Source organism: Echeneis naucrates, chromosome 13 (genome assembly GCF_900963305.1).
Source record: "Echeneis naucrates chromosome 13, fEcheNa1.1, whole genome shotgun sequence".
NCBI classification, from domain to species: Eukaryota; Metazoa; Chordata; class Actinopteri; order Carangiformes; family Echeneidae; genus Echeneis; species Echeneis naucrates.
The window spans coordinates 2,349,234-2,362,915 of NC_042523.1; the positions used below are offsets into that span (position 1 = coordinate 2,349,234).

At 42.6% G+C, this 13,682-nt stretch overlaps 1 protein-coding gene across 2 annotated transcripts in view; it reads left to right on the forward strand.

The window, feature by feature from the left end:
• The window catches only part of LOC115052747 (fibroblast growth factor 12-like), a 51,150-nt gene that overhangs the window by 35,839 nt on the left and 1,629 nt on the right, over nucleotides 1-13,682 (forward strand). For both annotated transcript variants that reach the window (XM_029517053.1, XM_029517052.1), the window contains exons 3-4: nucleotides 5,917-6,020; nucleotides 12,703-12,901. In XM_029517053.1, coding sequence (XP_029372913.1) covers nucleotides 5,917-6,020; nucleotides 12,703-12,901 — 303 coding nt within the window. The remainder of the gene's footprint in view (nucleotides 1-5,916; nucleotides 6,021-12,702; nucleotides 12,902-13,682) is intronic.

Here is a 13,682-nt window from a genome sequence, read left to right on the forward strand (position 1 = left end):
GGCTTGTGCCACAAAGAGGAGGACACCAGATTGTTTATCACTAGTGTCCGTTCTCTGTATGGCATGCTGGGCAAGAGCCATCCCCTCCGCCTCAGTCTGCCCTGTGTGGTTTCTAAGACTCTTCCAAGTTATTTTTTTAAAAGCAGTTTGTTGCTTAAAAACACCCCCAGGTACTTTAACTCTCCTTTCCTCCAACACAGCCCCCTGGTAAGACCAGCTCATTTAGAGAGTCTTTATCTACTGTCACAGCTTCTTTTTCCAGTTTACTCTGGCTGAAGACAGTTTGTTAAAAAGTGCCACATCCTCTTCTAAAACACAAATGTCACTCTGTGTGTTTAAAACCACTATTACATTGTCAGCATTCTCAGCCTGTGCAGCAGTGGCTCTATGGCCAGGGTACAGCATCCCTGACAGGGGACACCCCTGTCGCACCCTCCTTTGGACCGAAAAAGGTGCAGTCAGCTGTTGATTTTCAGTATACTTGCAATGTTATAGTACAGCACCTGGATCCTGGCTATGAAACCTGGGCTAAAGCCAAAAGCAAGCATCTGCCATAGGTACTGATGTTCAACCCGGTCAAAAGCCTTCTCCTGGTCTGGTCTGGTAGAAATAAGACCAGCATCCACATCCAATGAGCTGGAGACCTCCAAAACATGCTGAAGCAGTCTAGGCCTACAGCAGCATAGCAAAAGAGTAGATGGACTTTAACTTTTTAACTATAAGCTCTGTCATACAGGAAAGTTTTAAGCCTGGTTTTGAAAATTACTAAAGAGTCTGAGTTAGAGATAACTGAATGATCTGCCTCCAGATTTACTCTTGGAGACTGTAGGAACCACAAGTAAACCTCCATCTAGAGAGCGGAGTGGCCTGCTAGGACAGTAAGGAACTATGAGCTCTCTGAGGTATGATGGAACTTGGCCATTGAGAGCTTTATATGTTAAAAAAAGGATTCTTTTACTGTATTTTTCTGTTCTACTCTGTGTTTTACCTGCACCCAATGAAGAGCAGCTAACACAGGTGAGATGTGATCTCTTTTCCTAGTTCCTGTTAATATTCGTGCAGCAGCGTTCTGAATTAACTGAAGGCCTTTTAGAGATTTGTTTGGACATCCAGATAGTAATGAGTTACAGTAGTCCAGCCTAGAAGTTACAAATGCATGGACTAGTTTTTCTGCATCATCCTGTGAAAGGATGTTTCTGATTTTCCTAATGTTTCTCAGGTGGAAGAAAGCTGCTCTACTGACTTGTTTTATGTGACGGACAAAGGACATGTCCTGGTCAAAAATGACTCCAAGGTTTCTTACAGTGGAGCTGGAAGCCAACACAAGGGGGCTTTGCCGACAGATCCTTCTTCTTGTTGACTAGCAGTCATTTACTATACGTTACCCTGACACCTGCTGGTGATAGTTATTACATATACTAACAAAAGAACTAACTGAAATGTTTAATAAATGAAACTTGAATATAAGTAAGGCATATGATTAAAAAACAGATTTTTTTTTTCAGGTGCTATAGATCCTTCAGAGAGTCTGGATTGCATTCAGAATTGCAGATCCTGCTGCCTGCTTGAAATCCTCCCCTCTAGTTTGGAGAGGAGAAAAAGATGACAAGAAGAGGAGGAGGTGATGTTTTGGATTTCCTTCACACTCTTGCTCAGATCATTTATGTCTCTGAGTAAAATAAAGGAGGATTAACTGTAGCTATCGCCACAGGCCTCTTCCTCATCCTTACCCACACTGAAGCTCACTGTCTTGGAGGATTAAATCAACTCTCATCACTTCACCCCTCTCACTTTTATTTAGGGCCTTTATTCCTCGTGGTTTATCTGCTGGAAGCACAGTGTCACATCCACAAGGCTTTAACCGTCCTTAAACACCAACAGATTGAGTTTAAACTGCTGCAGTGTGATGTTACATTAGAATAGAAACTGTCAATGGAAAGGGTGTCTGTCCCCCCACCAGCTAAATAAACAGCAGAGGAACTAAAAACAAAAATCTAATTGAAATCAAAACAACCCCCACTCCAGATCTAAATATCATAACAATTGAATGTGGATTATTGAAAATTAAATCACTATCATGCAAATTACTAATAGTAAATGATTTCCTTCATTTTGAACTAGCCATCATCTTGAGTTATAATGACAACCTGGTGCAGAAGGATTAGTATTTAGTATAAATGAATTTACAACCCCCAATCTTGTTACCATACATATTTCTCATACCGTAGTTCGAGGAAGGGTGGCTGCAATATTTCACTCCTCAAAATATTTTTACCAAAATCTGGCTATACATCTTTTGAAAACCTTATTCTCAGTCTTTCAGGCTCAAACTGTAAAATTGAAAAAACAGTTCTGCTTGTTACAGTATATCTCCACCTGGTCCGTACTTAGTTTGATAGTAAAGTTAAAATCATCATAGTCTGTGATTGCCCTGGTTCTGCCAACAAAATCAAGTGGTTTTCCCAGCTTTTGAATGAACATACTGCTTCAATCATGCCGTTGGTTCTTGTCTTAACATATGGCATTGAAATTGGACAATTAATACTATTTCCTCAAAACCCTCTTCTCTTTTCTCCGACATCTGCTTAGATGAGACCTACTGAAGTTCTCATCTGATTGTCTTACCACATTGGATTGCGTTACTTTGGCCTCAGTTAGGAATCTTGATCAAGGCATGTCCTTTGTCCCTCACATAAAACAAGTCTCCAGAACAGCCTTCTTTCACTTCAATGGCAAATCATTAAAAAGTTAAAGTTTCTCTCTCACTTTCTTCCATGTGTGTATCTCACAAAATTATAGGTCACTCACTGTGTCTTTTCCTGTTGTTGTGATACAACTTACACAAGGCACCATTTTGTTGGTGCCTGGTAGTTCGTTGGTGATTTGAAATAAAAAATTTACCAAACTATTAATATTAAAAATATTGTTAAATGTTAAATGTTAAATGATAACTTGAATTAGTATCAATAAAATAAAACAGTGAGTGAATGGAGTGAAGACAGACAGAAGACACTTTAGAGAGGAGGGAAATAGTGGCAGCTAGTGAAGAAGAGGAAGACCATGTGGCTTATATTTTGGATACTCCCAAATCCAAAATGGGTTGGGTTAGGGTTAGGGTTTGGGTCGTCCATCACCTGACTTGCTATGATTGATGCAAGCTAGCTACCATCAGCATTTTCAAGCTAGTGGCTACAGTTGCTATCAGTGGTTAGCGGGCAGCAGCACAAAACAGAATTTGCAAGTGTACTGTTGGCCTAAACCTACCATTTGCTAACAGTTTTATAGCCATTAAGGCCAGTGAAAAATTGGCTGAGCATAACTTAGAAAGAGCTTTTTCCTTTTCCCATTTCACCTCAGGAGTTGTTTGTGTTATACTTGGCAGAAATATTAAATCGATATTGAAACTCAATTGCGTTGAGAACTCAGCTCTGGGTGGGGGGATGGCGGCATGGAACAAGATGGCAGCGTAGAGCAGAGCTCCTGAGTCGATTAAACAATAATCCCCCCAAAACCTATGAAAGGACTGAAAATACAATTTCTACATTGACATGTAAAGAGTGAGGGATGAAAATATAGAAGTTCAAGGACAAAAATGACATCTAAAGACCAAGAAGACGAGTTTGAAGAGGAGTTAGCTGACAACGAAAATGGCGACCTTGACCCTAAACAACTCTGCTTGGTACTAGAGGGCCTAGAGGTATCACGAAGGAAATACGAGACCTCAAGAGGGAAATGAAAGAGGACCTCTCAAAATTCAAAGATGAATTTAAAGAATTCACAGAGGAAACAAGATGCAAAATGGCAGAAAACATTGCGGAAATACAACAGCAGAGAAGCGATGTTACTGAGGCACAGGAACGGATTTCAGAGCTGGAAGAGTGGAACATGGATGTGAAAGAAGCCATTGTTACTCTACTAAAACAGCAAACGAAATTGCAAGAGAAGTTGTCCAAAGTGGAAAGACATGGACGACACTGCAATCAGAGGATTTATAAAGTGGCTGAACAAGACAACCAATCTGTGCCGGAGCTAGTGGACGGGCTCCTATGCCGGGAGCTCGGAAGAATTCTGTATACAGCAGGCACACAGCCTCAGGAAGAAACCGCCACCTGGAGCAACCCCGAGGTCCATAGTGGTAAACGTTTTGAAATACAAGACCAAAGAAAATATTCTGTCTAAAGCCTGGAAGGAGAAAATACAAATCAAGGGGAGACAGATATTTTTTGACCACAATTATCCAACGGAGGTGATGAAGAGACGTAAGTCCTATTCTGAGATTAAAAAGACTGAAAAGCAAAAAGATCCGCTGGCCAGATGGACCCAAGACCTGTTACAACGCTGAAGAAGCAGTGCGAGAGATGAGGAACAAAGGGCTGGAGGTACCAGCAGCCATTCTGGTACCATCCTGAGAAGCTCAACATGGCAACGCATTGGAGAGACGGGAATAAACAGGGAATAAACGGGAATAAACAGGATGACTACTGGCCAGGAGGAACGCTGAGAAGCAGGGAGTCGGGCGAGAGAAAGGCTACAAGAATTTAAAAGATGTAAAAGAAAAAAAACTTTTGAAAAATGAGATAGAAAGACACTTTTAAGAACTTTAGTGTTGTGATTTCTAATTTATTTCTGTGCTAGACCGTTTTTTGTTTTTTTTTTATATGTACCAAAAAGGGTTCCACTGAAACAGAATTAAAATGGGGAATTTTAAAATCATCCCTCTCTCCCAGAAGCACAAGACTTCTCTGATATTTACATGAGAGGGAGACAGGTTCATTCATTGTTCATATTTTGTTTGTAGGAAAATGTGGGTTGATAATATTACAGTGGAGTGATTAGGAGTCATTCGAGGGATTCCAGCAGTTTCTTAGTCAGTTTATCTTGTGTATCACCTTTGCTATCTCTCCCAGTTTTCCTGAGTTTTTGTACCGCTGCCTTGTTGGATTTTCTGTATTTTGACTTGGACTGAATAAAGGGATTTTGAACCGGTCAGCACCTAAGAGTCTGCATTTCTGGTTCCATTCTGAGTCTGATCCTGATGCCACTATTGTTATCCTATGTATTTCTTTCTCTTTTTCTTCTTCTCCTTGTTCCTATTATTTCTTTTCCATCAAAATTTTATATTTCACTTGTCCCAGGGTTTTGAGAAAAGCACAGTAAATCATATATCAAAAATTGTGCCGCGGTCTCAATCAGTTGGGCTATATATTTTCTCTACTGGATACACATTTTTGGCAGCGCAAAAACTGTGAAAAAGCGTCCATAAAAGTAATGGATGTGTATTGCGTTTGTGTATTTATGTTTAGTTCAACTCTCAAATTTACAGCCTTTTCAGGCCTGTTCTACTTCGTCATACTTAAAGTTACAGACTCTGTTCACATTTTAAATCGCTGACTAACGCTGACGCTGACTCTTTTCTATTCATCTTTTCTATTCATCACAGGCCCATGTTGGTGTCTTTGTTCAAGCATTACTGTGGGACAGAGACACATACAGACTTGCATACAAAAAAAGAGAAATAAATATATATATATATATATATATATATATATATTTTTTTTTTTGTATGTGTGTGTTTCATCATATATATATATAGTAGAGGATGAATGGATGGATGAAACACACACATACACGCACACTAGGCTGCAATCACTATATGTCTTTTGTATGCTGTGTTTGCTTTTTCTGTGTGCTCTTAATCTTTCTCCATCCCTCTAATGACCCCTCCATGTAATGTGCCTTGGTGTAACTCTGTTAGTATTTGGCACTTATTTTAAACCCATGATGATTTCACTCTTCTTATAGAATTTTACTTTTGTTTGATTCAAATTCTTTATGCTATAAATAAAGTTTGTGCATTTGACCTTTAACTGTGTTTGCAGTAACCAATACTCTGTTTCTGTATCTCTCACCCTCCAGCTCTGTTTAACCTGATCCCAGTAGGTTTGAGGGTTGTGGCCATCCAGGGAGTGAAGGCTGGTCTGTACATGGCGATGAATGCAGAGGGATTCCTTTACACATCAGTAAGAATCAGATTTTTTTTCTCCTAAAAAAATATGCCATCTGCACTACATGTGTAGAGATTTGGTCAGACGTTTGCATACATTCATCATGGGAATGAATTTATATTCATTTCTTGAGTGGAATTAATTAAACACAGTACATCTTCAATGATTTTTAAAAACAAGAATTGGGTGCACTAGTTTGAACTTATTTTGGATTTTCTCTAATACGCACAGGGTCAAAATTATGCACATATGCTAAAATATATATAAATATAAATATATAAATATATACATACATTCACCTAAATCCACAGCACTCATTGGATTGACAAATACTCAGAACAATGGGCAAGACTAGGGAACTCAGTGAAAATCTAAGTTGTAAGACAGTAATAGATTTGCACAAGTTTTGAAATGGTATTGGAGTCATTTCTAAACAACTGCACATTCCAAGGTCATCAGTTCAAACAATTATAGGTATGGAAGAACACCCTCAGGTGAAAGGAAATAGATGTTAGGATGTTTAGGAACAATCCAGGAACCACCAAGGTTCAATCCTGCCATGAACTGGAAACTGCTGGAAGACTAGTGTCCCTGTCCACAGAGAGGAAAGTTTTACATTGCCACAGACTGACAGGGTGCTGACCAAGAAAGAAGCCAAAGCTCCGAAATCAACACGTTCAAGTCCGCCTGAAAGTTGCAGCAGCCCACATGGACAAACCAAATACCTTCTGGAGATAAGTTTTATGGAGCCCCAGCCCGAATCAAGGGAATGACAAAGTGGAGAGGACAACACATGAATTCAAGCCAAATATTTATTTCCAAAGTTCTCAAATTAACTAAGGCAAGTGTAAGCGTGTGTCTGTGTAAGGTGTAAAAAACAAAACACCAAAGGCTAGCACCAGGAGAACCCAAACCAACCACTAACCATATGCCCAGGGTGAGAGAGAGAAAATGACTGAATCCTTCAGCTTATATAGCTGAGGAACAGCACAGGTGTGAATGGGTGCACTTTCTGTTGCCCCTCCTACACAGGAAGTGAGGCAGGGGAAAGAAAGTCAGCCCATACAGAAGACCAGGGGAAAAGCTGGGCTGGGCTGTCACATATGGTCAGAGACAAAGATTCAGCTATTTGGCCGAAATGACAAGAATATGTCAAGGTGAGGCCTTTAAACCTAAGAACACTGTACTAACTGTCAAGCATGGGGATGGTACCGTCATGCTCTGGGGTTGTTTTGTTGCCAGTGGTACTGGTGCACTGCACAAAGTAGATGGAATAATGAGGAAAGAGGACTACAACCAAATTCTTCAAATTCACCTCGAATCAAAAGCTAGACGACGGAATGTCTGTGGACAATGCTTAAAAGCTGGGTCCATTCCAGGAAACCGAACAATTTAACCCTCCTATTATCCTATTTTACCCTTGGGGTCAATCTGACCCCAGCGATAGTTGCCTCCAGAAAACGAAAATTGTTAACCAACTTGTTGTGTCAAGCACTTTGTTTATTCGTTGAATATATAAATACCCCTTGAAAATGAAACCTTGACCTGTCCTCTAGCACCACCATCAGGTCAAACTTTCAGTTTTAGAGTTAGTGTGTCTTGAAAATCTAATTTGGGGTGCACATTCATAACTCACAGAATAAACTATATTAATTGATGTTGGTGACCCTCTCTTTCCTCTAACATATCTTAACATATTTATTACTTTTATCTCCTTTTTTTGTAACGTATGTGGTCTTAGGGTCTGAGTAAGTCTTACTCAGTAAGTAAGTCTTACTCAGACCCTAACCCTAACCCGACAGTGGCAGACTTAGAGTTGTTTTTGTTGTTCTTTGTTTATTTCGGGGGTTTTTCGGTGTGTATGGGTTTACATGTTTGAAAATTCACCCATTTGTGAAACAGAAAATCATAATGAGAACACCAGTCAGATAGCCAGAACAAGGAACAGTTCTTTATGGTCGCAGTCAAGTTTCTAGTCTGCACTATTTTACACAGGATGTGCAGAGAGTGTGTGCATGCTCCTTGCAGACATATTTCTTGCATAGTGAACAGGTCATGCCGGTCTTTGAATCATTTCGGCTGGGACAAACCTGACACCTGCCACACTGTTTCAAAACATCACTGACAGTACATCTTTTTCCACGGAGTACATTTCCAAAAGAGAGAGAGAGAGTGTGTGTGCAAATTGCAGTATACACAGAGCGCAATGAGGAATGATTTGGATAGAAGGCTGCCACACAAGCTTGTATATGACACACTTTCCCATTCAAATGAATGGGAAAGTGTGTCCAAACACATTTGATGTGCCTTCCACCTTCTTAAAAAAACAAAAAATTATTGGACAAACTAATATAATCATAAATAACAATCATGCATATTATCATAAATCAAAGACCTCAAAGATCATTACAGAGATTATATATGATTACAACATAAATTTCTCCTGCAAACCAAACTTCCCAACCTTTCTTCTCCACAAGCAACACATGGGTGCTTGGGTATAAATATCTCACCAAATTAAGCTTATAAAATGTTTCCAAAATAGAAGTTACTAGAAGGCAGCACGGCAGTGTAGTGGTTAGCACTGTCGCCCCAGGGGTTTGCTTCCCGGCCTCGGTCCTTTCTGTGCAGAGTTTGCATGTTCTTCCTGTGTCTGCGTGGGTTTCCTCCCACCGTCCAAAGACATGCATGTCTAGGTTAACTGGAGACTCTAAATTGACCGCAGGTGTGAATGCGAGCGTGCGTGGTTGTGCGTTGGCCCTGTGATGGACTGGCGACCTGTCCAGGGTCCAGAGTGTGCCCCGCTGATGTGAGCTGGGATTGGCTCCAGCAGCCCCGCAAGCCGGATACAGATAAAGCAGATGAGAATGAGTGAGTGAGAAGTTACCTTCAAACATCCATGCTATGCATCTGCCAATATCGAAATGGGAAACAGATCTATGTTCTCTCTGAGATCTGTGACTTCTCTGCCCAGATTTGGCAAAATGCATTTAAAATGACAAAAATGTCAAATTTACAACTGATGCAGTTTAAGTCACTTAAGAGCATAAATCACTCAGTACAAGATGTATAAAATGGGCTTCTCTCACTCTGATGTATGCACTCAGAACAATGCACTGCGCCGCAGACCCTTATTTCCAGCTCTCTGGCCCTGCTCTCCTGTGCAGCACTTCTGGTCAACAGTAACAATAAAACTCTCCTCCATCATGGACTGCAGAATCCCATGAACTCCTAACCTTTGCTTAATTGGCGATGTGACAACAACAACCTCCCAAAGCATCTATCCCAATCTGTTCTGTAGCTCTAGATATTGCCAAGAAAGCAACCCCAGTTAACAGGAAAAATAAGAAATCTCTAAACATCTCCCACTGGTTGAACCTCCAAATTACTCACTTTACAAAAAGATAGGAAGCATTCATTTACTCATTAAACCTCAATCTGCATCTTGACCTCACCTGCTAGCACATGCCATCTATGCACATACATGTACCTTTCCTGCATGAAAATGTTATAATCCCTGTTTATGTAGATGTGGTTATCACCCTCCACATCCAGGATCACTACGTTGGATCCTTGGACCACAGAACCTTAAGCATGCATGAGGGGTGTTCTTCGTCTCACCCCAAGTTTGTTCTCTGGCTCTGAGGGGCCTGCCAACCTGCTCTCCTGCCCCCTCCTCACTCTCTACCCTGGAGGTCCTCTGGCTCTCTCCAGCTTGGGGGCCCTGCTTGGCTGCCAGCTGGCCTCTGCTGGTGGGTTCTGCCTTGGTGCCCAGCGGTTGACTTACTGACAGCACTCCCTGGCTGTCGGTTGTGGTGGTGACCTTTCCTCCTTACTGGTGATGCTGAGTCTGTCTACTGTGTCCCTATCCAAAGAGGCTTGCGGTGGGTCTCCATGAATACAGGGGCAGAGTTCTGGCCATCCTGGGCCTTGGCAGTGCATTTTGACTGCTGGCGTGGGTCGGTTTGTGGTGGATTGCATGCTCCTGTTGCTGCACTGCGCTGAGGGATAGGGTCCTGATGGAGGGCCAACTGGATCCTCCAACTGGCCCTCACTTGTCTGGTCTCTTGAAATGCCCTTATGTCACTCTTCACTCACTAGACACTTTGCTGCCCATAGTTTCTCACTGGCACAATTCGGCACATAGCAAACATCATGTATATGATTTTAATGCACCACACCTTGGGGGACAGACCAGGTGGGTTCAGGCAGCTCTCTGCCAGGGCAGGCTGCAGGACAGCAGTGTGCTGTAACCCTCTGACTTGTCCAACTTAGGCTCTCTATCAACCCAACTGGTCGAGGCAGATGGCCGCTCCCCCAAGCCTGGTTCTGCCCAAGGTTTCTGCCTCTTAAAGGGCCCTGCAGTGGATAGTTAGGGTGGGTCCATAGAGTTTTATGGGGCCCCATGCCTGGGCCTTGTCTCCTTGTGTTTTGTGGTGATTAGTCCATTGCAGCACTGTTCCCTGATCATTATGGGTCCCACACTGGTTAATGTGTAATGGTTTACCACTTCTCTCTCCCATCTAGAGATTGGGGACTGCTCCTGGGGCATGGACGATTTGCCTCTGCCAAAGTCTCCTCACTCTTTGTGCATTGGGAGCATGGAGCCAGGGCCTTGTGGCACCACAATCCCCTGCCCCTGCAGCCCTTTCCCCCCAGCAGACACTCTGCTGGTGTCTGCCTGCATGGACATTGTTTGGGTCAGGGGTGCGTCTGGCTTGTCCAGGGGTGGTGGAGTTCAGAGAGTGTGGTGGCAGTGATAGTCGCAGGTGGCTGGGCAGTGGAAGAGGGGGTTGCTGGGAGGCAAAGGGGCCCTTTGGGGCCCTTGTCTCACTCCCGCATGCGCTGTTTCGGTGGTTCAGTGGTGCTGGCTGCTGCCCTCTGGATCTCTCAGGACTGTGGTGTGCCCTGTGGCTGGCTCTCTGAGTATGTCTCTGTGCTCTCGCACTCTGAGTGGTGGGCTGACAAAGTTTCACTCATATTTAGGGAATGCCCACATTTTTTTCTTTTTTGTCTGCATTTGTCCTTATAGTTTAACATCGCAGGATGTGTCAACATTATCTGAGATTGATGCAGGTATACTCTTGAAGCTAAATAGTTTATTTCAGTGCGTGTACTGTATGTGACCATCACCAGCCCTCCCTGGAAGCTAGTTTGTTGATCTTTATTGAGTGGATTGACCTTTGTGTGGCTGGAAGGGCAGTGCTACACCTCAGTGAATATAGGGGGGAATGAAGGACACAGAAGATGTGGAAGGATGGACAGGAGAAGGGAAGGAGGTGGTGCCAGTAGAAACTGGTGGAGTGAAGGATGCTGTGCTTTTCCAGTTACCTCATTCTGGAATATGAGAGTCCAGAGGATTTCTGCATAGACCTCTGGAGAGATGGGAGTCCAGATATGTGAAGGTGTCCCAATAGAGGAGCTGAGTCAAAGATGGGGTAGTGATGTGGATGGTGGAATGATGGAATGAAAGAGCAGCTCAGCCCATTTTAGGCAAGATTCATTCATTCTTCATGATGTGGCCCAACACAATCTGGCAAGTGACACTGCACATGCATGTGGGCATTCACTAAATTTGAGTGAGACCATCACGAGGGTCCAGAATTGGGTCAGAGGCCCTGGCTCCCTATGCCCACCACCCTGTGTGCAGGAGCACATGAGGTACCAAGCCCAGAGAGCCACCACAGCCACATGGCATGCCACAGCCCCCAGTGTTCCAGACGGGTGACGCACCACCGGATCACCCAAGCCAGCGCATGCCAGTGCAGGACAGGAGGGCCCCATGCCCCCCAACACCCCCATCCAAACATCCACCAGGGAGATGTCATGGACCCATCACCACACAGCGCCAGGTGAGAAAGCCCAGACAAGAGGACACAGAAGAGCCCGGGTACCCAGAATGCCCACATTGATGTATGGCTTCACTTGCCTGCTCATGGCTCCCTGGTGATGCTCTACCAGGCCTGTACCAGGCCAGCAGCCTTCAGTTCCTGCTTGTTCTCTGGGTTTTTTCAGTTTTGTCCTTAGCAAGTAAAGTGCATGCTCAGTTTATTCAAGTCGGGTGATTGACTTGGCCATTACAGAGCATTTTTCTTCTGAGATCCTTGGGCAAATGTCAGGTCGGGGACTCTGGGACCCTATGGAATTCATGTTGGCATATCAAGCTGTGGTTTCATTAACCTCTTTGGTGCAAGTTGCACGCAGTGAAAATTATTTATTAAATACATGTCTTTGTGAATGATTCAGTATTTATTGGTTGGTATTATTTGAATTGAAGCCACCTCTAATACGCTTTATTATTGATTTATTTGATGGTAACATACCAATGGAACTAAGTGGTGGCTTGACTGGATGAAGGTCTGAAAGGACAAACTGAGGGACAGGAAAAGAGTACTTCCTCCTTTTGCCATGGAGGACACACACACACATCAATATATATACCTGTGATACCAAGAGGGAATCACAACATGGAACTGGGACTTCAAAAGTGTCACATCTCATTAGAATAGCGAGACAGTGAAAGTCACTATTTGGAGATCTATCCTGGTTCAGGTTTGCTCTTTAGGACTTGAACTTGTTCTCCCAGCTGGGTACTCACTGAAATTATGCTGTTTTCCAGCATCAAAATCAAACCACTACAATGCTGATTCACTGATTGAAAACATTTTGTTTTCTGTGTGTGTGTTGTGCCCGCCAGGATGTGTTCACAGCAGAGTGTAAGTTTAAGGAGTCTGTGTTTGAGAATTACTACGTCATCTACTCGTCTACGCTGTACCGGCAGCACGAGTCGGGCCGGGCCTGGTTCCTGGGCCTCAACAAGGATGGAGTCATCATGAAGGGAAACCGAGTGAAGAAAACCAAACCCTGCTCACACTTCGTTCCCAGACCCATTGAAGGTGACACAGACACATCTGTGGCATTGTAAGCATAGCATAGCGCAAGGACTGGAAGTAGGCATAAATCTGCTTTTGATGTTGGACATTGTTCATTGGATTGGTTTCTCCATCCAGTTTCTTTTGTTTTACATCTTGGGAAATAAAATATAAAATGTTTTTCTGAACCTAACTTTCAGATATATTTCTAAAAGCTACTTAAACACATACTTTAAGTCTAAAGACAGAGAAGAAGATTTTCTCTAAACAAAACCATCATATTTAGCTTTCTAAGTAAACCTGTGGACAAATATGATAATGATGACATTGAATTTGCCCTTATTTTCAAGAGTTTCTGTCTTGAACCAATCAGGAGTTCTGCTCATTCATTTGAGCGGTAATGATAAAAAATCAGCTCCAAAGCCTTTAATGATCAAAATACCTTATTGTCCATTTCTTTCTGTTCGTATTCTGTCATTACAACAAACTCAGACGAACCTTTCCTCACTCTGATAGCAGAAAAATACAGGATTGATCCTGTATTAGCTAAACAATCATCTGACAGCTGAGACACTTATCCAAGCTAATGTGTGCCGTTTGAGCATGCTTTAATGTAAACACTTTCTTTGTGTTACGAGAATATGCAGTGTGCTTGTGTATTTTTTTGTATAAATATATTTCTTGTACTTTTGTTTTTTTATGTGTTGTGCTAAGTTGTGTTGAGTCCTTGGGGCCGCCATTATAGTTAATGATCATTGATGATTTTTAGTCAGTTGTACATGTTTGACTATGTTGTGAGACCACA